Below are 27,534 nucleotides of genomic sequence, written 5' to 3' on the forward strand. Positions count from 1 at the left end.
GCTCCAGCCGCCCCGTGTAATGACTGCACGGCAGCGAAGTTTAATATTCCCTGGTGAATGGGCCAAACAAGGAGCCCCGCGGGCCCGTGCGGCTCACCGGGGCACGGCCGCGCTGAGTGACGGCTCGCACAAAGGGAAGGCACCGTCTAATCCCCCGGGACCGCGGCACCTGCACCCCAGCCCGGCCGGGATTAAAGGGGAGCGAGCCGGGCTCTGCAAAGATCAGAGGCTTCATTACAGCGGCCTTGAAATAGGATTTCCTCAAGTGATAAGGGGCAGGGTGGGAAGATAATTAAGGGGGGGCTGTTGGTACCTGCCCCCACATCAACCCTGGAGATGCTCTTTTGGGTCACCTGTCTTGAACGTGGTGCCCCAGACCTGGAGGGAGGTGGCAGGGCAGAGCTGGGCATCCACTGCTCCAACTCCCTCAACCCAGGGGTGGCTGGTCCCTCCCTGCCATCTCCCTCCATCCCCAGCTCCCACCGAGGTGCCACCCAGACAAGGATGGGGCTCGGTGCCCGCTCGCCCTCTGCCCTCAGCCCCGGGGGCCACTGTCTCCTCTCACCAACAGACCACGGAGCTGTGGCTCTTTCAACTCATCTTCACATCACATAACTCCAGTTTCTGCTCATTCCCATCATTAAAAATGGTGGGAAATTCCTTTTGTGTCTCTCCCAGCCCTACGAGAGCAGAGAAACGCTGTGTCTGCAATGGTCACCCTGCACCAGTGCTACTCACAGGGAAAAAAATGTCCAAACCAGCCAAGGCTAAGCAGCTCCCTGCATGGAATAAACACCTATGTGCTGCTTGACAGGATACATTGACAAACATCACTGAAAGATCCCAATTCCTGCCCTGTAACACAGCCCTACAAACACCAACAGCCCCCAAAATCCTCTTGAGAGTGGGATGAACCAGGCAGGTTTGGGGGAGAAGAAGTGCAGAAGGGACCTCGTGAACATCAAAAAGCTCCACATTAAACACCACGAGCTCTTGCTCTGGCCCTGCTGCCCGTCATCAGTTACTGTAAATACACCGTTCCTCTAACGCAATTAAATATTTAATAATTGAAGAAGGGGAAAAAAGAAAGTCCCACGTCTTCTTGTCTCTTTCAAGAGTCATTTCAGTTTAACTCACAATGGCCATAATGTAGTTTGTCCTCAAATCATGCAAAATTCAAGAAAGTATTTTAGAGTAATCTGAAAGTCTCCCCTCCACTCCCAAAAGAGCCTTTCCTGTTCAGGCACACTGAATATGGAGCACAGGAGAGCATCAGGGTCATCACAGACTCAGTGAGATCCTTTAGTGACAGGGTTTTTCAGGTTGCTGCCCAGAAATGGTTTGCAGAAGGACCACAATAAATGTCTGCTCAGGATTTGGCCTCTGCCTGCAGGTGCTGCCAGCCTGGGTGGTGCCGTGGGACACTTGGGTCAGATCCCCTTGGCAGCCCACTGAAAATGTGCTGCTGGACAGACCCGAGAGGGATTCATTCTGAGGAGCCTTCACATGCCTGAGCCAAGGCCTCCAGAAAGGGATCATCCCTGAGAGAAAGAGCATTATTTGTCAAGGGCAGGGAAGAGCAGAAGCCAACGAGCTGGGGCTGGGCACCTCCCGCCGGGGCACTCACCTGGGATGGCCTTTGGCTCCGGTTCCACTGTCCCCAAACTGAAGGTCTCCTCGTAGGACCTCCTCGCTGTCCCCCAGGATTAATGTCCTGCCACGGCCTCGTGCTGGGTGCTGGTCCCCTGTGAGGAGGAAGAGGCTGCACCGTCCCCATTGCCACTCACGGACCCCAAAATACCAAATGTGGCCCCTGTGCTGGCTTCTATGTGGCGCCTTGGGGACTGCTCCTGCTCCTTGCACCATCCAGTTTCTGCCAAAGGGACAGAAAAACCACCTCTGCCTCAAAACCCAGTGCAGTCAGGGCTTAATCTGCTTTACTGGGGGTTAAACTTGCCCAGAGCTGAACAGGAGACTCAGTTCCTCTCCTGGAGATCACAGACCTGGCTTGAAGGCAGCACAGCAGCCTCTGGGCTGCACCACACACCTGAGGCAGGAGGAGCTGCCCACAGACCTCAGAGGGAAAGGTGAGGGGGCCTGTCCAGCCCTGGGGTAGGACTGACCATCACACCAGCCCCAGGACTCCCTGGATGGCCAGAGACCAGGATGGCAGCAGGGTTGGAGTTTGGGGGAACCCAGAGGCCACCAGCCCACCGTGAGGTGCCAAGGTCTCTCTTTGCCTCCCACCCTGCCCCTCTCCATCCCATAGTGGACTCACAACAGCTCCACAGCCGTGGCCTCATCCCCGAGTAGGCAGCAATAATGGAAAACAAATTGGTGAACTTGGGAACATTTCAAGCACTTCAGGACACCAGACTGCTGATGAAAACCCAGCTTTGCAGGCACCATCTTAATGACAGGCCAAATTTCAAAGGCTTGCAAACTATTTCTTGTGCTGCCCCACCCCCTCAATAAAAGGCTGCATCAGAAAGAGATATTTCCATAATTTATAGTATGGACATTTCACTGGGGAGACTCACTCATCTGTACTTACAGATACATTTAAGAAAATGCATCCTCCCACAATCCTGCGCCATTTACGACTATTGGCACAATCTGTAATCCTCAGTCTTCAATTAAGGGACACCTTAGGGTTCATTATCACACAATTGCTCCCTGTGAACCATGCCAAATGCTGTTTTGGCACAGAGCTTGGAAGATGAATTAGAAGGAAGTCTTCTCGGTAATGCCCGCTCCCAATTCCCATCAGCAGCCTTTATGCCCTCCTCTAGCCATTTTTTCCCCCCTCTCCCCTCTTTCCAAGTGGCTTTTACTATCCCATCTTTCAATGTCTCTCTTGATTCTCTGGAGGTATATTTAGAGATGCTACATCTCCTTTTCTTCCGGCTCTCAACATGCCTCCCGCTCCCGGCTTTGCAGATGGGATCTTCTTTCCTCCCTCCCTCCCTTCCCCCGTCCGTAAACCCCTGCAGCTGCCTGGGAACAGTGGATGGAGTTGCTTTGGGTTGAAGGAGCTCAAAACTCACATTTTTACAAGAAAGGGATCCCCTGAAGGGGCTGCAGTTGTTGCCAAACTTGGCCTGGGCGCAACTAAAAGTTAACGTGTAATAGGTGAGAATGGCCAGAGCCACATCTCTCCCCATCCCTCTCCCAGTCAGTGCTGCTCCAGCGACCCCACTTGCAGGGATGGCAAGTCCTGGATGGATTCAGCCACAAAGACAAAGCTGGAGAAGAGCAACAAGTTGAGAGTATTAAAACCAGGGGCTGCCACCTCCTCGACAAGCAGTAAAACCTTCACAGGGCTGTAGGAAACCTCCCGGTATTAAAACGGATCCTTCTGGCCCAGACAGCGACAATTACAGCAAATTCCACGGAAATCCTCGGTGGCACAGTGCCAAGAGAGACCTGAAGTGACATTAACAGAGTTTCACTAGAATTAAGGCTGGTGCTGACCTCACTGATCACCCCAAACTCCCCGGGACGCGGCGCAAGGAGCCGGAGCCTGCGGAGTGCCGGGACCGCGGAGAGGGAACAACGGAGTCCAAACAGACGGGAAATACTTCACCCACAAGACACCTTGTGGAAATTTTATTATATAGTGTAAAATGCAACTGTCAGTCAAATAAAAAGAACACTTTTTTTTTTTTTTAAACACCATGCTCGACATTATCCAATCGCGGTTCTTTATAGTTAGACATTTCAAGCATAAGGAAAAAAATAAGGAAAGAACCCAAGAACAGTAAATTCAGTACATTTAAAAACGGAATGTCCCGCAGGGCAATTAAAAATGCAAGAAAAAATAGCTTCAATTCCGTTTTTCCTTTAAAAATACACTGTTATCTGTACAAGAAACACTACAAGTAAACATCGGAAATCATATTATCCCTTTTATTAAATCAAAATTATTTAGCGCATACCGTGGTTAATACTAGATTCATTTATTTCTCTAGGTAATTTGACAAATATTAGATAAGAAAATATTTAAAAGAAATGAAAAAGCAAAAAACACCTTGGAATTAAAAAATAGTTACTACCTTTTATATGGTTTTATGTTCCACAGTGTTTGTTAAAGGTACTAATAGCAGATTCATTTTAATATTAAAAATAACAGTATTTATATTTCTGAGAGCATAGAGGAAAGTTTTTTCTTTTTTTTTTTTTTTTGTTTTCTTTTTTTTTTTTTAAACAAGCTTGGAGGTCTTAGATACATAAATGCAACTAGCAATGGAGACATGAAAAAATGTATTGCTAAAAAAATTAACACATTTTTATATTACCCCTTTAGACTCTAGAAATTATACAAACCCTACAAAATGCCCCCCCGCCCAGAACTTGCAAACAGTAACTGTCTCAATACAGAATTCATATCATTAATTACAATACATATCATAGTTCAGTTTTTTAAAAATGCAATAAAATCAAAGACAGCCAAGATACAAGAAATTAGAAGTAAAACATTTAATGAATTTACATATTTAAGAATATTTAAATACTGTTTAAAATTTTTTTTTTCTTTTTGTTACATACCACACCTAAGACTTCCAAGCCACTCTTTCTGTGTCAACAGAAAAGATCGAAAATTAAAAGGAAAAAAAAAAAAAACAAAAACACACAAAAAAACCCACATGTTGAAATGTCACAGCTCTGGGGTGCGTTTTGGTGCCTGCAAATTCTCTGGCTTCTCTCCAAAAAGAATCCCGGAGGTTTGTTTTTTTTTTTTTTAATATAAATTTGGAAACAAAATTACCAGCATGTCCATAAGTTTAGTACATTACTAATTGTTCCTGATTCTTAGAAAAGTTCAGTATAGATTATCCTACAGCTAGTGTTTCACAAACAGAAAAGTCTTCATCAAAATGTTGCAAATCTAGAAACCTCTGTTACAAAAAGGTTTTCTTCCACAATGATTCCAAGAGAAAAAAATTGCCACGAGGACCTTGTTCTACTGCTCCTGGAAAGAGAGAGGGGAGGAAAGGAAAAGTTACTCAGTGGCAGCAAATTCCCAAAGCTGCCGAGCCCTCCTCCCCCGACACAGGTCTGTCCCCGGGATACAGACCTCAAAGGATGCTCTGAGCCCCTACCAAAGCCCTCCTTCTCAGCATTCCTCTTACCAAACAAGATCCCTCTTTCTAGTGGGCCAGACTTAGAGGGGAATGAAGGGAACTCCCTTTTATCACCCACCGCTTCCAGGTCACACTTGCCCAGCGCCGGCGGCGACGCCGACAGCGGCACCGGCTCGCCCCGCTCGACCTCGGCAGTGCAGCTGCCTGGGGACGGGGCTGCCGCCGGCATCCACACCAACCCCTGCTCCCAGGAGCCAGAGTTAAACGTGGATCAGTGGGGAGAAGGGTCTGATCATGCTAAGGTGCTCTGCACAGAGTTTTTGCTTTATTGTTTGCTCCGCGAGCCTGGTGCTCGGGAAAGGCCCGTGGGATAAACCCCACGCAACCCTCCGGTGGGCTGAGTGACAGCTGAGGTGAGATTTGCCTTGAAAGCAGGTTAATTCAAGTGACTTTTCAAGAGTTTTGGTCTCCCTTTCAGCACAGGGAGCTGGTGGGTGCACAGCTCTTGTCCCAGCACCACAAAAGGCAGAGCCTGCACACACGGTCCCGGGATGTGCCAGTGCTGTGCTACTCACCAGCCTGGCTCAGTCATTCCTTTAATTACATAAAGTCACACAACAGCCTGGGGGTCTCCCAGGAGAAAAAAATAACCTCTAGGTCCTCTCCCAAAAAAATCCTCACCCTGTACAGGGAAACAAGACTCTGCCATTGAGACAACACTTCCAGGATCACTTCCTCAGCTACAAAATATCTCTGCTTCACCATGTGAACCCAAAGGAGAGTTCCCACACCAGGCCAAGGCCAACACACCCAATTCCCCAAGGGAAAGAGCAGTGGGGTTGAGGGAGGGTGAATACAGACCTGGCTGTGTGCCTGAGCCTGCCCTAGTGTCTGCCCGTAGTAGGCAGCCTGCTGTCGGTAATACTCTGCCCAAGCCATCGTGTAGTCCTGCTGGGAACTTGCCTGAGGAGCAGCACTGGCAGCGTGACCTGGAGAGAAAGATGGGAAAAGAGAGAGATGAGCAATTCTGTAAGTCCAAGCCCAGGGTTAGGATCTCCTTTTGTCAAGCTTAAAGAAGAGCCAGCCCCTTCCAGCTGCTGCAGACACCTGAGAGAGAGACACCGGCTCCGCTGCGTGGGACGGCGGGACGGGCTCTGAGCTGGATCGGGAGGGACAAGCCAAGAGCAGGCACAAAGCACCGAGAGCGCTCCTGCAGCTGCAGGGACAGGCTGACAGCCTGCACCCGTCACCCTGGCCCAAAGCCTCCAGCAGCACAGTGTCCAAAGCAAGTCCAGAAGTCGGGATCATGCGCTCCGTGACGCAGTGGAACAAGCCAGGCCCATGTTTTTCCACGAGCTCTCCTACCCTCTCACAACCCAGCTCCAGCTCCCTGGATTTTGCCAGCATCAGCTTCCTGTGTGCTCTATGCTTCCCCCAGGCAGGCTGGCTGCAAGCAGGGCAGGAGGTCTGCTGGGGACCGTGGATCAGTGGGAGCAGCTCTCCCGAGGCACCACAGCGCGACCGAGAGCTTTCCGTGGGAGAACTACATGCACCATCACCAACAGGACAGGACCAAAGGGGGTCTGGAAGCCAATAATGGCAGGGATGGAGACGCAAGTCATCGGATTAGAGTTCTCTTTGTAACAAGAGCTGATTCATCTCCAATAAGCCTGTTTCACTCACTCTGTTTTTTGAAATACTCCTCCCATGCTTTGCTGTAATCGGGATGGCTGTTCTGCTGCTGGCTCTGTTGGCCTGTGCAAAGATGACAACAAGGGGGGCACATCAGTATGGAAGAGGTGACAGTTTCCAGCCAGTGACATCTACCTTTCCACTAGACAGGTCCTGGATCTATCACAGTTGCCCAGACTTGACACTTCAGCTTCCACTTTCCTATACTGTTGGGCATCTTCAGTTCGGGAAAGCCAAGGAAAAGCTCAAGTTCCTGGTTTCACCTCACCTGTGCCCTGCTAAAGGGCATGAAGCCAAGTCTCACCCTGCTGGGACCTGCTCAAGCCAAAGCACGTGGCTGGGAGCTGCTCAGCTGCACACCAGCCACCCTGGGCTGTCAGGCCACTTGAAAAGAGGACAGGGATGGAGGGGAGACCCCTGACAGAGCTGAAACCTGTCACCTCCATGGAGCTGCCAAGGAAATGGCTGTGTTTTGAGTCACCTCACTTGTTTTTCAGGGGCTGCATCCTTCACCCCCACTCTCCTCAGCGAAGCACAGCTGAAGGAGCCCCAGTGTGCCCACACGAGAGCCTTCAGCACACAGCCTGCCCCAGCACACAGCTCCAGGGCAGCCACACCACTCCTGCCTCCTTAGGGAGCCGAGAGCCCGGCACAAGGCACAGCCAGCACCACCTGCCCTCAGCACACACCCCACACACCACCCGGAGAGGGAGCCACAACAGCCCCAGCTGGCTCACAGCACTGTCTCCAGACTCCCACGCTGCTTCAAGGGAAGCAGTGCCACTGCCTGCTCACAGACCCCAAACCCTGGGCTCCACCTAGCACAAACTCCTCGCCTTTCAAGCACCAAGACACCTTCAATCCAGCACACCTGAGTGCAGGGGAGAGCCCAGCCTGGTGAGGCAGAGGCAGGATGCCCACACTGCCCTCGGTCCCACTGTGAGCACAGAGCCCTCGGCGAGACACACGGCGAACAAACAGCCCTGAACAGCAAACACAGCATTTGGGAACTGCAGGGAGGCACAGGGAGAGCCAGTACGGACCCAGCCAGCAGGCAGGGACAGAGGACACGCGTGGAGCAGAGCTCTTCCCAGCCCATCCCACTGCAGGCTGGCCCCGGCCAGAGGGGGGGCTTTGAAGTGGGGGGAAGGGGGGAAATAATACACTGCAAGTGTGAAGTGGGTGGAGGGAACAGGGCAGCAGAGTCCTGTCCAGGGGCATAAAAGCGGGTTAAAAGACTTGACCAACGCTACAAGTCAGGACCTTTTCTGGCAGAGGTCAAGGCTGCCTCAACTGTCCACCTGCTAATGCCAACAAAGGACCTCCTTCAATGCCTTTTCTTCTTGGAGAATTACAGTCCGCAGCAGGCTGAAAGGACACGCAGCTAAATGCATTTCACAGCAAAATGTTTCCCCAGCCAGTTAATTTATTTAAGATGGGGGAAGTAATTAAAATCTAAATACATGTGTAGGGGGTGGGGGTCTGCCCCTCCTCCCACAAGGGGGGCACTCAAGGCTGTCCCCAGGACGCCGGCGCGGTGACAGGGCTAACAGAGCTGTGACACACAGGCTGCAGCACTCAGGGAAGGGACCCTTCACAGGACTGTTTTCAAATTAAAAAGTGCAAAAGCAGGTATTTACATAGTTTCTATTTAAAAGTTTCTATTATTTCTATAAGAATCCTCCCACGCCTTGGTGAGCTCCACCTTGCCTGCCTGGGCACCACTGTGATCTGCAGCAGAGGAAAGTGGTGAAGGCTGCTTAAAGCATTACTGTGTGTGCCCTCTCTCCTTACCCAGGCTGCCTTCAGCGTGCCTGGCTACAAACAGGAACAGGGAGCATCCTAAGCAGACATGGAACTCGAGAGCCATCATCATCCATCAGGTGCAATAGCAGAAATAAAATATCTGCCCCCAAAAGATGGCATTGTGGGGCTAAACTCACACAGGGAAGGACAGTGGCAAGGCAGGATGCTCCACGGGTCTTGGGAGCCACTGGGCTATGAGCTGCACTATGGGTCATCAGGGGGCTCGAGGGGGCTGTGCTTCCTATACCAGGCTCCAAAGCCAGGAGGGGTGAGTTTGAGACATGATTGTAGCAGGAAGGGAGGTTTCTCTTTCCCCAGTGGTGGGTGGGCAGGATGAGGGGATGTTTCAGGGAGCAGAGAAAGGATTTAAGTGACTAAGGTGAGTTTCTAAAAGGCATCCTGTAAGGCAAAGAGCAATGCACATTCTGTAAGCATTTATTCAAAGGCTTTATGGGAAGATAAAAATTAGATTTTTTTGTAGAGCTTTCCCTGCTGCACTGACTGCTCTGCTTCCCAAAGCTCAGGGAAGTCCAGAGCTTTTGGAGGTGCAAAGGAAATGAGTGGAATAACATTTTTTTCCTGTAAAACAAGCTAAGGAGAAAATACTCTTCTTCAGTACCATACTATTCCATTCCTGTACAGCAGAAAAGTCCATAGAAGCCCACCATTGCATTTTACTGTCAGAAAGCAGAACAACTACTGACCTCCAAGTCCCTGGAGCTCAAAGGAAAAGTCATGATTTTTTAGACTGTAATTGCTGAGGAGTAATTACTCATCCAGAGTTTAACACACACTTCCCATGTCCCGTGTTTCAGAAGTGCACCAAGTTAACAATGCAGCACTGAGATTTCAAAATTCATACATTCACCATTTCATAAACATTCAAAGGTGGTTGGTGTCACAGGGAATCACAAGTGCAACTGCAGGCATTGCCCCTCCAACGATTCCTCTACCTCAGGCACCTCAAAGAGCAGGAATTTACACTGAAGTCGATAATCTACTTAACTGCTAAATCAGCCTTAAGACAGTGAAAAGCATCTGTCATCAAACCCCTTTAAAATTACCCCCTCCACACACACTTTTTGGTGCTTAGCTTTAGTTTCATGAGACCAGGCCCGTAAAAAACCCGTATTTCTTGAAAAATTATGATTGTGTCTGTCGGACATTTCCACCACCACATGAGCTTTGAGATTAGCCAGCAGACATAAATCTGCTCTGTTTAGAACAATACAGTCCTCTGGCAGTAGAGGACACAGGATGGTGCAGTTACAACATCACCACTAGCATTTACTGAATTATTATGAAAAGGGATACTTCCCTTCCAAACTGCTCCATTTTGACTAAGCAGGTTTTTAGGAAAAAATGACCAGTACAGGAGCCCTGCCTAACCTTTCTTCCACTTTCCCCATCTCCTTTCCATCAGTCTGGGAGTTGAACAGTGAGAAGAGATCATAAGGAATAATTAAGAAAGAAAATAAGCAAGAACTGATAAGCTCAAGAACAAAGAGATGGGAGGGCTCAGCAGCAACACTGGGTGCCTGTCAGGGGGAAGTGGGGTTGGCAAGTGTTTGCCTGGAGAATCCTGGGAGAACAGAGCCTGAGGCAGGAATGTTTTTGTTAGGAACAGACAGCAAGGACCAAGTTTCTACCCAAAGAGCAGAGAGAGGCAGTAAGCAGTTTAGCACACAAAAAGCACTGCAGTTTTCCACAGCCTTCAGCTCATCCTGAGCTCAAACACCACCACGTTTCTCCACACAACTCTTCTGCTCAGGAAATCATTTTGCTGCTTTCACACACGTGGTCTCGTGGGTGGACCTGCCTTTCACAGGCACGAAGTAGCAACTGCAAAGGAAACACCAACCCTTCTCCAGCCCAGGTCCTGGCACTTACTTGGGACTTGCTGTCCAGGCTGCTGCCACGTCTGGTAGGTACTGCCCCAGCCCTGCGTCATGAACGCCTGAGGACCACTGCAGAGGACAAAAAGCCATGCTCAAGTAGACAGTAAAATACTTACCAGGCCACAGACATGAAGCTGTCCACAGGAGAGAAGTTGTAACTCATAGTCAGCAGCTGCTGAGCAAACAGGTGAACATGGGAACAGAAGGAAAGGCTGTGCAGGTGTGAACTGCTATGTACTGCCTTGGTGTCAGTCTGTTCATGAAGCCAAGATGAAGATACATCACACTTGAACAGCATTCCTTGTGCTCCATGCAGTTCAGGCTTCTTCCCATGCTCTCACTGCACTAGAGACAGGAATTTTGGAGATGCCAATACCTACCTGGTTTATCACTTAATAGATGAAATTTTTCCCGTGGTCAGGCTTAAAGGATTGAGCTTGCTTGCTTATGCTTCTGAACGCTCAATCTATAGAAGGCTCTGCTACATCCCACCCCTTCAGGGCCCTCCAACCTTCTCCCAACACTTCCTGGCTCCCAGCCATCCCCTCCCAGCCCGTTGGTGATGAGATGCAGCAGCTTACTTTTGATGAGGTGTAGCGGGTGCTTGGCTGAACGGACTTTGACCAAATCCTCCAGGTCCACCCATGCTGGTACCCTGTCACAGAATCCACAAATATTTAATGCCAGCTCCAAGTACAGGGTGGAGGCAGCTATTATGAGTAGTAAGAAAGAAGAGAAGACAGCCTGGGACACGTGGATCCTGAGGCTGGTGTCAAGCCTTCTCCTCTCAAGCAATTCAGCATGAAGGCTGCTTTTCAGCTTTCCTATGCCCCAGTTCAGTATTTTCCATACTTTTTTAACAAAGTAGTACTGCAGCCTGACATTATTAAGCTTCAATACCACAGCACTGCATTAAGTGTAAGATAAGTCATCCTGGGTTTACTGGAGCAAGGAGTTGAATGTTTTGCTTTCAGGATGATGCTGCCAGGATTACGTCATTTTAACATAGCAACACTGTTGTCTTCCCTTCAAAAACATCCTTTGGCTGCCTTCTCATACCTTATTATTGCTGTTCTTCCCTCTCATATAACTGTATACACTGCCCATGATTATATCAACAGTCAGATCCTTCTGGGACCACAGCAAAACTCAGTCCAATGGATGCTGGAGGGCCATCGAGTTCAAGACAGCTGCTAACAGGCAAATGGTTTTGAAGCTGAATAATGTAAGCATGTATACTCAAGTCCAGGCCTACAGGTACCTAAACCACGTCTGGAAGAGACAGATGAAGACCAACAGAGATGGAACTTACACCAACTTTCTCATCTATGAGATGTCTAGCGAGCTCGATTTGCTGGGGAACCCCTCTGATTGTGAATATTCGTACGCCGGGGTCTGTGTTGGGAGGTGGGTTTCTCTGGAGCTCCACGTGGGCTCCCGACTGCTGATTTATGCTCTTGATGTTCTCACCACCTGAAGAAAAGAAAACCAAGACATAAGGAGGGATATCCTGCATCTCTTTCCACAAAACCATAGAGAAGTCAGGTTCTAGTGGCAAATTATGGTTTCAGCTGCCTTCTGTGTGCCTCAGGAGGTGGGCTGAGGATGGCAACAGCAAAAGAAACCACAGTACCTGGGCTCATGTTGCTCCTTTAACGTGCCACAAACATGACCTGCAGCCATGAGCTACTGCAAGTTTGGGTCATGGCATCATGGATGGTACTGCTTTAAGAACACCCAGCCCCCCTGTGTGCACACATCCCAACAAGATGCAGCATGGCTGGGATACACTCTGACAAAACAGATGCAAAAACTGCACTGACTGAATTCTGGTGGTTTTGCACAGCTGTTGAAATCCTCCATAAAAGAAGGTAACCTGCAACCAAAACATGCTGCTTCTTTCTTTTTTTATCATCACTAAGGCAAAAAGCCACCAGCCACATACCTTGTAGCTGAACAAAGCTTAAGCTTTCTCCCAAACATGTGCTGTTTGATAGGTTATTGCCCTAAAGCAGCCTCTGCTTTCACCCTGCAGCTACACATCCCTCCACAACCACAGCAGCACAGGATTCCAGGCTGTCTCCTGCTATTTCAGAGTTAGCTGTGCATGCAGTGAACATGTCTGGCTCGTTTGCCATCTGGATACACAAGAGCACAGGAGTGCTTCCAGCAGGATGCAGCAGGGCCAGTCACAGTGGATCTGATTTCCTCAAGACCTGCTAGGTCCCGGTCTCTTCATGAAATTTGCTTAACAAAAGCCTCAGCCAATGTTACAATGGTTCAATTCTTCTTTTGGAAGCTCACACAACTTACAGAGCAGCTCCACTCAACTGAAGAAATTAAAGGGTGCAGGGAAGGAAGAGGTTTTAAAATTTTTAAAATCACAAACCAAAAAGTCATCAGCCCAAAGGACAAACAGCAAGCAGAATAGAGAGCAAAGGAAACTCACCAGAGATTTGTGTCTGGTTTTAATTAAAAAGAGTCTTCAAAAATAATCTCCTCAATTTTGCTCACATTTCCATCTCTATACATCCAGCACAACTTCAAAACAAACTGTGGATGTTGCAGACACTTGTTCATTTCATTGTAATGGACTCGTGACCTTTTTAACATTTTAAAGCCTTCTCAGGGAAGGGAGGAGGAAAAGTTGCCAAAGGGCAATTAACTCTTTCTAAATGAATTTTTGAAGATGCATTTAACAAAAGATAGTCGTGTCACATCCCTGGGCAGACAACAGGGATTGTACTGTGCAGCCAAAAGCCAACCCACTTACTTTCAGTCAAGCATGGGAAAGGGGGAAGATGAAGTTTCAAAACCAAGAAGGTTTTTTTTTTTCATGTAATGCTTTTGTCTGATGCAGACTTGTTTGAAGCTCTGTTTTTTACATATTGAGGTGAGATCTGAATCAACAGCCATTTCATCTGCTTAATGAAAACAGAGGACCCTTTCAGGCAACACAGTTTGAAGGAGTGGCAGAACTTCTTTACTGGGCGACCGAGGGACAACCAGGGCTTGCTACTTCCACTGCAGACCACTTTCTCCTTCCAAAAGGGGATTAGAAACTGAAGCACTCTCAAGCTGGAAGCAAGGGGTAATACAGATTTTAAATCACTGCTCCATTCAGCACCAAGTCCGTGGTTGTTGGGACTGTTTCCACAGCAGGTCTCTCCTAGACCATAACACAGGATCAAGTTTGCTGCCGCTCCACGAGGGAGGCTGCAAGTTCCTATTCTCATACCAGGACCTGGTGCCCTTGTCCTCCTTACCCTCCTACCATGCCAAAGCGCTCCCTCCCATCCAAGCCATCCCAACCCAGCCTCCAGAGCATGCAAATGGAGTGACACAGCCCCCGTGATGCTGCCGGGTGCCGGAAGGAGCTGATCCTCCCCACGGCGAGGTGACCCGCTCGGCACATGGTGGCTGTCTATAGGGCATTCATCCCGCTCCATTCTTCCACCTGATGGGGGGCAGGAGGGATCCAGGAGCGGCCTCCCGGCTGGACGTGAAATCGTAAAGCAATTAATCAAACCTGCTCAAAGCCGGGCTGACAAGCGCCGGGCCGGCCGCCGTATCTGTCAGGATCGTCGTATTTATCATGGAAATCCAGGGGGGCCCAGGGAGGGCGGCTTCCAAGCACCACCAAAACACAGACAGCGCTTGACATGTGTATGACGCTTGCCTCCACCCTTCCTCGGGGCCTTTGGAAGGGAAAAGCTGCACCTACCTACCCTCTAGAGGAAAAAGCCAGGCACAGGATCCACGGGGAGCCCTGTCGGCTCCTGAAGGCTCACGCTCCCAAGCTGAGAAGTGATGGCCATAGGAAAAGGGCCCTAGACCTTCTACCACATGTGTTGCAGAAACTGAGATGAGAAACTTCCCCATCTCCCTCTTTTCCCTGTCTCAAGTGGTCACAGGGAGCTGGAAGCACAGCAGCAGTTACGTGGCCACATCACATACACCACACTGGGGGCCTGGGGCACCCATGGCTTAGGTGCTGATCTGGAGGTCAAACTGATGGTCCAGAGGCCTCAGCCAGATTTTACAGAGAAGCTCAACAGTCCTGTCCTGTATCCTAGTGGGAAAAAAACACCCAAAAGCTGGAAACTGCTCAGAAACTATAAAGGGGAGCAAATGTTTTATAATTGGTCACTATTAAAAAAAAGACCCACTAAGATCCCCTCTGCCCTGCACAGGAAGCAACAAGAACTGGCTGTCTTGCATCAATGTATGGAGAGTACAGCACATCCATGCCGATCCAGGCCCCAAAAGGCAACACTACAGCCATCACTCACTTGACAAAAGTGAAGGCTGCAGCAGCCTAAGAGCATAGGCACTGTGAGAACACCGATTACAAGGTGGTATTACAATGCTACAAGCACTCAAATCACCATACAACTAGTAATTAGTCACTCCAGAAAGCTTCTGATCTGGCCGGGTAAGAATCCCTATTTTGCTGTTGTGGAAACAAAGGTAAAAAGCCACCCTTCACCCCCCAGTGAGGCTGTGCCAGGCCCTGCACTTGAATGGTAGGACGTTCTCTCCACTACCTGCATTTATCTTTTCAGCACGCAGTGCTCTCTGTAGTCACAAATGCTCCACTTCAGTGCACTGCAGAACAACAAGTGACCTTTTCTGATCCTTTATTAAGGATGACTAATGGATACAGCAATAAAGTTTCATTATAATTTGCTTTTTCCGTACATATAAGTCTCACTCATGGGCTTAAAATTTGCTTTGCTTGATCTTTCGCCCAACTGGCCTGTTCAGTGAGGACAAGCACAATCACCCTGCAATTTCTGCATAATGGGGAAAGCAGGTGGGTTTTCATATTGGAAAAAGTGTTCAGGTTTTGTGGCACAGAACAACATCTGAAAACAATTGCAGATACGTGGCTGACCTGCCCATGTCCCTTGTCATCCAACAAGGCAGGAGCTCAGGGTGCTGTGGGGCCAGACACATGGCAGGGAACAGCAGTGATGTGCAGCAGGGGAAAGAGGCCACACCACATCTCATCACAAGCTCAGTCCTGCCCAGAAAACTCCAAGCCACTGAAACATGTCACAATGCCCTCAGATCTCTGCCTCCTTTCCCGGTGTAGCTTGTCTATTCCTATTCTATTTGCTGAGGCTAAAAGCCAACTGTGATTACCTAAATACCAGTTAAGGCACATATCACTCTTTCTGAAATAAGCAGACAGAACAATTAAATACACCTCCTTTGATAGGTCAGTGCATTAGCTCAGACACATCACAACAGCTCAGAGCAACAGAGCTCTTCTACTCCTGACTCTACCCTAAGTACTGCTCCATGTGTAGCTCCTGCTCTGGGACAAACAGAGTGCTGCTGCTGCTGCTAAGTATCATAACCATCGTGGGGTTGTCCTGGTCCTTGAGAGGAAGGTCTGATGACTCCTCCTCCATCTCCTCAGCATGAAAAGATCCAATGGCTAAGGCAGCCAAGGGGCCTCCATGGCAGTGAACATGCTCCCAAGGTGCACCAGGTCAGGTGCCAGCCCAGATGCAGACAAGACAAATCCTGCTACTTCACTTTATTCATCACCCACTTCAGGTATGTGGCTGGAAGCAGCTACTGTTATTACCACACTCAGAGACCTTCCATTTCATCACACAGCACTCAGAAATCCAGCATGATGAAATGACTGCTCTGCTTGTCCCTGATAAACTGTCCTTTAAACGAATTCTATATAAAAAGAATCCACAAATGAACCTGCCTTTTCTCAGCCAGTTGCTTGTTATAACAAGCTTATTTGACAGCTCTGCATGAAGAGCCTCTCTTACAGCTTGTGAACAAGGGCCTGGAGAGTACAATTATGAGTGAGAGCACCACAAAGAAAACAACCACGAGCGGTTATAGCTTATTCCTATGCTGCATTCACCGGCCACTAAATACCTACAATTACAGAAAACTCCAAAGCTTCACTGTCAGGCAGCAAGAACGTGACCATCCTGAGAGGGAACGATTGCAAGCTCTGGTATCTGGAGTCACCAAACCCACCTTTGCCTATAACAAGCCCACACTTGTCAGCTGGCACCGTGTAGGTTATTTCCTGCATGCCCCCGGGTGTTCCGACGCTCCAGTCCCCACGGCCACGGCCTCTTCCTCGGGCGACAGCCAAGCTTCCAAAGCCATCTCGTTCCTTCCAAGGCAAAACATGTGTATCAGTGTTTTTTTTTTTTTTTTGCTGGCCCCAGTGCACATTAGAAAACAAAATAAAGCAAGGTAAGTTAAACTGGCTGATAATCAATGGCGCTGAATTAAGATATTCTTGGACAGCAGTTTCACACTGAAGGTTTTGAAGCACTTTAAAGAAATGCCAAGTAATGTAGGTTACAGTTGCCTTCCTGACTCAGGAAGATATTTATATTTTTAAATGCATGCCTATATATCTTCTGAAATAAACCTATAAATAAGCATCAACTACTAAAGGTCTTTTAGTCTGTGATGGGGGCTCTCTTTAAAGCAAACAATAGATCTTGGCACAGACACACACAGGAGTTGCTTCCAAACCCTTTCAAGTGTCATCCTTTAAGGAACTGCTGGAATTAGTCAGCTGAAACTCACATTTTCCAGAACTTCCAGAGGAGGCTTTTAAGTTCAAAGACACGTAAAGGACGTACCTATTTTGGGTAACTGATTTCTCCAAAATCAAAAAGCCATGGGCAGTCAGAGGTTATCATAGTAGACCTCATAACTTAAGTGGATTATTAAAAAAATTAATAAAATCAAGCATTCAAACCAGATCCTGGGCAAGAAGAGTTATCAAGATGGACAAATTATGGACCTTGATGGACAAATTATGTTCAGGTACCTGATATGGCCTAAAGTCTTAGTTTCTTACAATGCAAAAGGGAATATACAACCTCCTTCATGAGTCTGCCCTACCACTTCACCCACCTTTGTACTTCTTGCTCTTGGGCAATGCAATATGTTGCTGTGCCTTAGAGCACAGTGTCTCAATACCTGAACATTTATCACCCTCCTGTGCCCTCCCACCAGACCAGAGGGCTGGAGTCTGAAGAGGAGGCACCACTGAGTACTGGCAATGCTCTGCTGTCTGAGCAGAGCCTCCAGTCACTGTCTGATGTGACTCCACTCCACCAGGTCACCATTTCCAAATAACTTAAGTTCCCATATGTTCCCACAGAAGCTCTTTCCCAAACTCACCTGTGCTGTGAGGATGAGCTCATTGATGATGTGGGCTGCGTGTTGACACCTGTCAGGAAGCCCCATGACCTGTGCAACTCTTTCAGAGCTAATCCCATCATCTGTGAAGAGAGGTGGCAAAGACCAAATTAAAAGGAGAAAACATCTACTCGCCAACACAAGCTTCCTTCCAGCACCACCACTGCTGGCAGCATTTTCACACAACAGAACTATCCCAGGAGCTACTGCTTCCCTCCACCTTCAGCCCCTCTTCCCTGGACTGAAAGAAGACAAAACCCAGCCCACACTGCAGAGGGAACAACACTCAAAAGAAAACACACTTTCAAATGTCAAAAAGCCATGAAAGAGATTGATATAATTTTAAGAGGACAAAAGGCAGCTTTGATAGGTGATCAGACAGCCAAGGACCCAGAGAAAGTTACTCAGAATTAATCAACTCCTGATCCCCAAAGGCTTTAATGTCCTGAAGGAGAATTCTTTAACAGGAAATAAAAGATTTTTGTTATTGTTATTTTGTTTATCCATACAGTTACCACTCAAGACATGACTGTTGTGACAGCTAATGTTTGCAAATGAGCTGTATATAATCTTACTCTCTGAAAACCAGAAGTGCATGAGGAGGCAGCACATCATATTTAAATGGGTTTCAGAAAGAGAACAATGCACCTGTAAATGAGGAAAGCCTAAGCTGCTGGAACCTCAGCTCAGATTCACTTTAGCAATCCCAAAGTGGAACACTGGTCAGAAAGTAACGGCTCTCCATCCTCACACAAACCTGGTTTAAATTGAATCCTAACTCCAGCATCATTCTGAATCTTTTTGATCATTTCTCCATTTCTTCCTATCACAATTCCAACAGCAAACCTGGGCACAGAGACCTGATGGGAAAGGCAAAGGAGTATGAAAGCTCAGAGAACTAGACTGAATGACTCTGATTTTACAAGGAGATGCTCTTTAACTTTGAGGACGGGCCATGTTAGGCAGCTCCAGGCTACAGAACTGCATTGCTAGAGAAAAAACAAACAGGTGGCCACAAATTCCTTCCCCACTAAACGAACTCTGCACTACAAGAATGCAGCTTAAAAAAAGAGACAATTAGAAAGGTGCCATCTGGGAGTCCACGAGAACTCCTCCTCTTCGCGGCCAGACTCAATTCTTCTGGCAAAAGAACACAATGCATTTCAAAACAACGTTACATGTGCAGTTTGATGACTTCCACCCACTGCCCACCCCACAGGGAGGTTAGCAGAGTACTCGTGACGGAAACGTACCTCTATGCTGCCTCCTCCCATCCTAGCACTGAAATCATTGCGCACGCCTCGGAAGTCTGCCTGATCTTTCTCTCGGATGATCTCCAGTACCATTTCCCTCGCTTGCTACATGGGGAAAGAAGTCACAGTTAGCTTAAAATTGTCCTGCTTGCCCTCCTGGTGTTAGGGCCTCGACAGTGGCTCCAGGCACAGGGATCTCCACCTCCTTAACGGGAACAGCATTTTGATTTAGGGTTTCTTTTTGCCACAGTCAGTGGAGATCTGTTCTTGATGGCATCTTCCACGTCTGACAAAACCTGCCGAGTGCATAAGGTGGCAGCTTGTTGTGTGCAATTGCTTCCTCCAGTCTTTCAAAAAGGCCCTTTGCCTTTCAAAGTATCTTCGATTTTTTGTTCTATTTTTAGATTAAAGGAAGTGAAGGCCCTTTCCTACTGGGTATCAATATAGTAAGGTAGAAGCTGAAGTAGCACAGCAGAGATCACATCCACCAAGAGCCAGAGAGCACGTACCAAGGAGGCAGGTGGGCAGCAGTGAGCTTACTGTCTCAGTGAAAAGTTAAGCCCAAGTCTGCAGCAATCCAGCAAGATGTTTTCTGAGACAAGTGAATATTCTTCCTACCTACTGGGAGCCCTCAAGGCCATTCACAAGCCTGCATGTAGCCCAGCTAGTAAAAGGGTACCTTGGAAATAAGCCAAGAGTAGTCACCATTAAAAAAAAAGGAAAAAAAAAAAGCCTACATGTCAAACCCAAGCCTTTGTTTCTCTTTATTATCAGTCAAGCTTTGACACCTGGGTTCTGTTTCCTAGCTTGAGGGACAGTGATGAATCTAACTCCTTAAATTTTTACATATTTTCCATGTTTCCAGGGTATCTTTTACAGAAGGAAACAACAACATCAATTTCAGAGATGTCAAGACAGAAATAAGGGCGATGGAGGGATTTCATAGGGATTTGAGGGAGTTAAGAACCACTGTTGCAGTATCCACAGAATCCCACCAAACCCAAGGATTCACCCTGCTTCTTGAGTGCTTTCTAAGCATGCTCAACTTTAAGTGCCTCAAAGATCTTCCAGCCTGTGCAGTCTCCATGTTTCCTTGGAGTGACATATAGCACAGAAGATGTGACAAGAGCAAATCTTGCAAGGCAGAAGCCACCTGGGAAGTGGCAGCACTGAAAGTACGATTCGGTTAAAAGTAGCCAGACTGCCATTACACTCCTTTCTGCACAGCTATACCTCCACAGTAAGAATGTTGGGGGGGGAAAAGTATTAAATCTAAAAAAAGTATTAGATCTTGCAATAAGATCTTTGAAAAATACAACCCAAACACACTGTCCCTGAGCAACATCAACTGCTGCAGCAATTTATGATTAGGGAGATCCTATGAAACAGAACTACTTTTATTGGAGACAGGAATGCTAAGCTAGATTTAAGTACTTAGCAAGGTATGAAAGGCACTTGCTGAGAAGTGAAACCATGGCTGAGAAGTTTAGCCATGGCTCAACTTTAATGCTTTAATTCAAGTGCTCCCATCAGGCTGCAATCCTCCAGTCTCTGGCTGATTTTAGTTTGAACCGCAGGTGTGTCCAGGTCTGTAGAACCCTGACACAAGCACACTGAGGTACCAATATTAAGCAAACCCCTTGGTTTCAGGAGTTGTTTTGGGATAGTTTCTTTTAATTACCTGCGTCAATTGGCTGTCTGAGAGTTTTGTGGAAAGTCCACTGTCTCAAACGTGTGATTTAGTCACTCACTAAGAACCCATTTGCTCAAGTGACAGAGCTGGGATTTTTTTGCCACACAGACTGGAAAGCATTTCAAAGCTACTTTCTCCAAACCCTCTTCATCTCTACTCCTACCCACGTGTAATATTTATGTGGAATGACAGCTCCTAGGTTACGCTGTAAACAAGCTAGTCTGGTGTTTTAACTTGCTCTACTCAACCTTACAGAACAAAACCAGCATGGATTATTACATTTACAGTTGGATTTGACTCCATCAGATGCTCACAAATACACTGAAGTTTAAATTTCTCCTCAGTTCTCTAGGGCAACTGCTCACTTGTGTTACATACCTGTACTTTAAATGCATCTCCAGTAATTCGGAGAGGTTTGTCTGCTCCAGTGGGCAAAGGACCATCCTGGATCATGATCATTTTCACCCCCGTTCGCTCCTGAAGAAAAAGCACAGAGCACTTTGCTAAGCAGAGCCCCTGAAAAAAAGGGACTAGATCTTGGTTACTCAACACTACGTAGGTGAAATCAGCACCTTTACAGAACGCTACTTTAGCTTTTCACGAGCAGTTATAGCACAAATTCAGTAACAGTCCTAGAGTGTGAAGGACTGCCAGAAAGTGTGCCACTCCCGAAGCTCTCAAATAGCTGAATCCTTGCAAGGAGAACCCCCTCTACCTTGACAGCTGATTTTCCAGCCCTTTCCAAAATCTGTAGCTGTCTGCATGTAACAGTTACTATGTGACCAGCCTCAAAACTGTATGACAGAGGTCTAACCAGGGCACTCAAAACCCCTACATTTTTTGACATAGATGCTTTTCTAAAACCCTTTACTCTTTAAAAACTTGTACCAGGTGGAGGAATAAAGAATGTCTAGGAACATAGTTTATACATAACACAACACTTTTAATTAGAAAGGGGGTGGGATGAGGAAAAAAAAGATGACACACACCAGCTTTATCACAGATCAGCAACAACAGAGAAGCACAGCACTCTACAACAGCATGGCTGGCATTAAAAATACTGCAGAGCAGAGCAGACACAGTCCTTCCTTGGCTACAAGGATCCCCTCCTGAACAGCACACACCAAGTGTTATCTACAGCACATGGGTTTCTGTCACAGTTCTGGCAAAACTCCACTACCTGCGTAGCTGGGGCCACACCGATTTTGTTTGTAACACAAGATTGGATTTGAGTCCAGCTCTCTGAAGGCAGAAGAGTAGTCCCTGCTGGAGAAGGTTAGAGCATCTAAAGCTCTCCATTTCAGCCCGCTCCTGTCGATCTAGAGAAGCTGCAGTAGGGAAGAGGAGCCCTAAAGGAAATGCATCTTGCGCACCTGCAACTGTTTTATTGTTTCACCTCCTTTGCCGATGACTAGACCCACTTTGGATGCCGGGATCAAAATCTCCTGAACGGTACTGTTGCCATCAACATCGTTGTGAAAACCAGGTCCGTTCCGACAGCGATCTACAATCTGCCCCAGTAGCCGCTTTGCTTGTCTTTGGAAAAGAATCGAGGGAAACAACCATTAGACAACATTGTTCCACGTGACCAAGAGACCAGGAACCATCGGAATGGAAAGTGATCGGGGAGAGGAGAAGAAGTGAAAAGATGGAAGAAACCATAGTCAGCACAATGTTTGCCTTTTTTTTTTTTTTAAACTCTTTGATATCTGTTTTCCCCTATCATGATTACTTAATAAGCAGTTTGATTTTTGAAAGGGGAAGAGAGAAGAAAGAGCAGCAGCATGCTCTGACCTCTTAGGAAGTTAAGGACAATAGTTGGACTATAGCATTTGGGGTGCTTACTTTCAATGAAGATGCTTTAGCTTCTGAACTTTCCTAACACATACAGTATTTGGTAAAACTCAAATTCTGTTCTCCTTCTCAGTCAAGACAAAACGTACACACTGCTCTGATACTAACACAGCCCATGGATTAACCATTCTCTGATCAGTCCCAGGCAACTGCCTTGCTCTTCTCTGCCTGCTCTTACCAGCAGCACCAGAACACTGTCCTAACACAGCCTCTGCTCCAAGCAGTAGGTGCTGAAGCTACACCGCGAAGTGAGGCAAGGATACTGCAGCAGCCAGCAGTGAAAGACTGGGTTCTTCTACTCCTGGTGAGAAGAGACACACAAAGAAGCATTTGGGAGATTAAAGATCCCTCCACTAAAATATTTAGCATGTCAGAGGTAACTGACAGGGTTGCCCCTCACCTTGATGACTCCTATACCAACACATCCCATTCCTGCCCTTGTCCCAACACCCTTCTGGAAGTCAAAGAAATTCACTGGTTCCCTGCTCATTCCAATGCAGCATCTTCCCCTCTCTCCACTTCACACCAAGCTGTGGCACCCTAAGAATGACTGTCTTCTCTCTGGGAATTTGAGGAAGCAGTACAAAGTCACCCCTTCAAGCAGACATTCACCCAAGGCAGCTCAGGGGGTGGTGCTGAGGCTGCACACAGAGCAGAGCACCGCTTGCTCTCGTCTTTCTCACAAAACAAGGGAAAAGGTGGAATTTCTGGAAGCCCACTTCAAATATTCTAGAGAAGTCTTAGAGAGCTTTATTTATCTATCTTCATATTTTGCACAAAGTTCTTCTAGTCACAATATAAAGACCACAACAGTTAATACACAACATATTTCAGATGAGAAGGGGTCACTTGGAAATTAACCCTATTAGTTTGCCACCGGATATAACTAATGAAAACATTCCTCACAAAACCCTTCTCAGAGAAGTCTGACATCTAATTGGTTTCCTTTCTTCATTTTCTTTTTCTACAAGTAGCATGAAAAAAATACTTCAAATAACCACCTTGACAAGAATTTTAGCACAAAAGTAAATTAAATTTCACCTAATTCCATGTCCATGTTCTGCTTCACAAACTGAGTATTCTCACTTCTAAATGTATTAATGTTTTATTCAAAGGACATGACATTTAACTGCTTATTTCAGAACCATGAAGTCTTAACTATAACTCTCCCCCCTTTTTCCCCAACTGCATCAGGCATCCCAGCTTTTTAATATTTTGCTCTTGTTCTGAAATATCCTTTGCTAAAGGGGGAAAAAGCACTTCAATACCAGCAAGAAGACACTGCTTGCCCTATAATGTGAGTCTGCCAATTATATTTATTCTGGCTCACTGCTTGCAGTATTATGGTAGAATAAGGAGATTAAAGTACCCTTAGATCTCTTAAGAATGGAAGAATGATGAGTGTCTTCTCTTTAGAGAGACAGTCTTTGCACCCATGTATTTTCACTATCAAATGCAACTCAAAGATTTCCAGATGGATTTTAAAAAACCCACCTACCCAAAGGCTGGGGAGAGAAAGAGCAGCTCCATATGTTAAGTGTGTTCCTGTAAGCCTGAGGATCCTGGATCCAGTTCCAGCAGGAGGTCCTCAACTGGTTTGTGAGAGTCTCAAACTCAGCTCCTGGGAAGGGGGAGGGAGGAAACACTGTCCCTAAAGTTTCTATAGGACTAAAGATCAGAAATCCCTGCGGGCTTGGCCACGTGTCTCTACCATGCAAGGAGCAGAATCAAGACTTGGGTTCAGTCCTTTGCTTCTTGTTGGCAGCGATGCAGAGACAAGCACCCAGTGGGCCTCATGCTGCTCTGCAACAACACCAACACCTCCAGGGTATCCTGGAGTGGCACCGACAGGCTTTACAGGCCTCATGCAGCCCTTCTTCAGCTGGAAGGATGGTCATCTCAATAGGAGTAGGGAAGCGAAGGGGAGAAGAGAAGTGCCCTTCAAACAGCTTAGCTCAGTATCCTGGAAAGCTGCAGTTGGAAAACTGCATCCTAGGTGCCCTAAGAGCAACCTCACCCTGCGGAGGGGAATTCCAAGGAAATTTCTGCAGAGGATTCAAACTGCAAGTGGAAAAAAAAAAAAAAAAGCCTTTGAGGTGCACGGTTTAAAGCATCAGACCAAGAGGTTCTATGCTCCAGAGACCCTCAAGTTTCTCTAGGCCAACATTTGCTGGTGTGGCTAATAACCAAGTAGCACCACTGACAGAGCGCAGCATTAGGGAGAAGAGAAAGAAGGAAAAAGGAGGGAAATGAAATCAGAACTCACTCAATGCTCTCTGGTGTCCCAGTGAGTACACAGGGCCTCTCGGGCATCCCACCACTGTCTGCAAAGGAAACAAGAAGAAAACTTGTAATACACGGAATTAAAAATGTGGCAGCTGTTTCAGTAACTATCGAGCACCAATGGAAGCACCACCCCCCTGCACGCAGAACATGCTAAAAGAATTCAAAGACATCCAGGATCAACATATTTTAAATGATTTACTGGATGTCTGCATTCCTTTAAGGCCTTCCCCACCAATTAGAGGGAGGGGTAAGAACTCAGATGACATTCATCAATAGTTCCATGTACAGCACTGCAGCACAGCCTTCTCCAAAGCAAACTAGCACAGAACAATGATCCCATTTGGGTGGATGGTCCCATTTTATGATGCAAGGCAAGCACAGAGAGCTGCTGCCACCCTCCTGGAATGTCTTCTGCCAGGACTTGGAGCTGACCAGACTAGTCAGAGGCAAACCACAGAGCTGAGCAAAGTGGCACCACCAGGAGGGAACCCAACAAAATGGACTGTCCATTTGCACTGTACTCCAAACCACCTGACAAACCTGTTCTCTCTGCTGGCTGGGAGGTGGGTCCCACAGCAGCTCTCCCATGTCTGTATCCCTGTTAATGGTGATAACACACCGGGATCATGGGAAGTACCTGATCTAATGGCCACAACACCCTTCAACATTAAAACCTCTTCACCCACCCTACAAAGAGCCTCTTACCTGGAGCAATTTGAATTTTGCAGCCAGACTCTGCCTGAATCCGTGAGATCTGTTCTCCTCCCCTGCCGATTACTGAAATGAGTTCAACAAGCATCAGAACATACCATTTTCCCAGGTAACTGCAGAGCACCTTCCCCCTTTTACTCCTCTGCAGCTATCTATAAAGGAACAGTTTGACTCCAGGATTGCAGAAGAGACATCCACAGCATGATCAAATTCATCACAGCAGAAAAAAAACCACTAAAATACTGCTGAAAGTTATTCTATTTGCTTGCAAAAACAAACCAAAAACCCTGTCTTGCACTGGAATGGAAATACATAAGGCACTAGTTTGAGTGTGGCTAGAAGAGTAATTTAAGTACATCTTGTTCAGCCTGAATCAATAAACCAGTTATCTGGGGGACTAAAAAACACAAAGACTTTTATTTCTTTAAAATTCCTGTTTTACTGCCATTTTTGAATGGCCATGCTATTTGGCTGGTCTGCATTTAGACAGAACTACATCCTGAAATGCTCCATCAGCCTCAAGTGAACACAAAAATCCATCTCCCTTAACTCTCAGAGTTGACACATTGCTGTTTCACAATGAGACACACAGAGGACAGACTGTGCCAATCCCCATTCCTACCCTTCCCAGACTGCAAAAAGAGCAAAACTGTCAAGTCAAACAGGTATGCCTGGCTCAGGATGCTCCCAAAGAAGCATCCCAGCTGCGGGTTTGCATCCCCCACCTCTGTGTGCCCCCGGACCAGGATCAGATTTAACACAGAGATGATGCCTGCAAAGCTCCCCTCTTCCAGGGCCAAGCATCCCTCCAACACTGCCCCACGTGTGGCACCAGGATTGATAAATAAAGAGGTCTGGCAGGAGAGGAATGAGCATTTCCTTTGCAGGAATTTGAGTTACAGTCTTATGGTGTCTTTCGAGTCGGGACAAAACTTGGCGCCCTATGGGGTAATTATCACGGCCTGTTATTTTCCTTTTTACTCTCCATATATCAAATTGGAAGGGATACACAGAGACCCAGCAGTGGAAGAGTCTATGCAATCACTGTAGTAACACATCAGCAGGAGGTGCCATTGAAAGGAAGAGTAATGATCATTAAGAGGAAGAGAGAAATTAGGATCAAGCTTGAAAGAGAACAGTATCAGGAATGCAAATGCAGCAAAAACTCTCATCTGGTTGTGTTTCCCTGCAGCAAATGTAGGAGAAATTTAAAATTCTGTTTAACTTGCCTTTAGTCAACTCATATTTTAACATTTAAAATATGGTCCCCTTCTTCAGCTCTCATGGTTTTGCATACTCAAAGTAAAATGTTTCAATGAGGGGAAATAAATTCACTTTTGACTTGTTTATGTATTGTGCTAATGGGAATTTAAAGGAGAAAATCACTAGAACTCCTAGTAACTTGTACCAAATGCTCTTCTTTTTATTACAGGGACACCAAACTTTTCCATGCAGTTTGCATCTGGATTTTAAACACAGATCCTCTGGTCCCCACAAAGACAGCATTACACAAGGCTTATCCAAGGCTAGTAAGCACAAGAACTTGTGTCAGAATAAACAGCATTCGTGCACAGGAAACACATCAAGAAGCATCAAAAGCATCAAGGTACTTACTAAATCCAACCATTTTATCAGGCACTTTGAACTCTTCTGTTATTACAGCCCTAAAAAAGAAAAAAAAAAAGAAAAGAAGAAATCCCCATCAAATAGTCATTATAAAGAACAGTTTGGAGACAATTACATCCCTGCCATGAAAGTTGGGCTCAGCACAAGGATTCTGCACACAACCACAGTCAAAATCATTTGTTTCTGAAGGGTCCTCTCATGGTCACCCAACTCCTCCTATGCTGGATCCATTTCCAGTCTATCTCTGCTATCTTCAATGGAGCTGCTGGAAAAACCTCTTTTTGTCATTCTTACAGACAGGTTTAACAAAAAAAAAAAAAAAGGCAGTTTCCTTAATATTGAGCCTAGACCTTCCAAGTAGCATCTGCCAACTGATCTGGATATGCTCTTCCCAAGACACACTAATCAAAGCCAGTCCTGGCATGACC

General features: G+C 46.9%; 1 protein-coding gene across 4 annotated transcripts in view; it reads right to left on the minus strand.

Annotated features, from left to right (window-relative positions):
• Positions 1–3,578: 3,578 nt before the first annotated feature.
• Positions 3,579–27,534, minus strand: part of FUBP3 (far upstream element binding protein 3) — a 39,054-nt gene continuing 15,098 nt past the window's right edge. For 3 of the 4 annotated variants that reach the window (XM_029960473.1, XM_029960472.1, XM_029960471.1), the window contains 15 exons: positions 27,095–27,144; positions 25,475–25,546; positions 24,750–24,807; positions 22,003–22,165; positions 21,008–21,106; positions 18,937–19,041; positions 18,441–18,543; positions 17,666–17,766; positions 16,496–16,637; positions 11,793–11,953; positions 11,062–11,135; positions 10,473–10,549; positions 6,768–6,839; positions 5,946–6,073; positions 3,579–4,972 (listed from right to left, as the gene is read on the minus strand). In XM_029960473.1, the coding sequence (XP_029816333.1) occupies positions 4,964–4,972; positions 5,946–6,073; positions 6,768–6,839; positions 10,473–10,549; positions 11,062–11,135; positions 11,793–11,953; positions 16,496–16,637; positions 17,666–17,766; positions 18,441–18,543; positions 18,937–19,041; positions 21,008–21,106; positions 22,003–22,165; positions 24,750–24,807; positions 25,475–25,546; positions 27,095–27,144 (1,414 nt within the window). In that variant the 3' untranslated portion in view covers positions 3,579–4,963. The remainder of the gene's footprint in view (positions 4,973–5,945; positions 6,074–6,767; positions 6,840–10,472; positions 10,550–11,061; positions 11,136–11,792; positions 11,954–16,495; positions 16,638–17,665; positions 17,767–18,440; positions 18,544–18,936; positions 19,042–21,007; positions 21,107–22,002; positions 22,166–24,749; positions 24,808–25,474; positions 25,547–27,094; positions 27,145–27,534) is intronic. The other variant, XM_029960474.1, reaches the window with a different exon arrangement.

Source organism: Manacus vitellinus, unplaced genomic scaffold (assembly GCF_001715985.3).
Source record: "Manacus vitellinus isolate BGI_N305 unplaced genomic scaffold, ASM171598v3 scaffold_27_pilon, whole genome shotgun sequence".
In the NCBI taxonomy this organism is placed as follows: domain Eukaryota; kingdom Metazoa; phylum Chordata; class Aves; order Passeriformes; family Pipridae; genus Manacus; species Manacus vitellinus.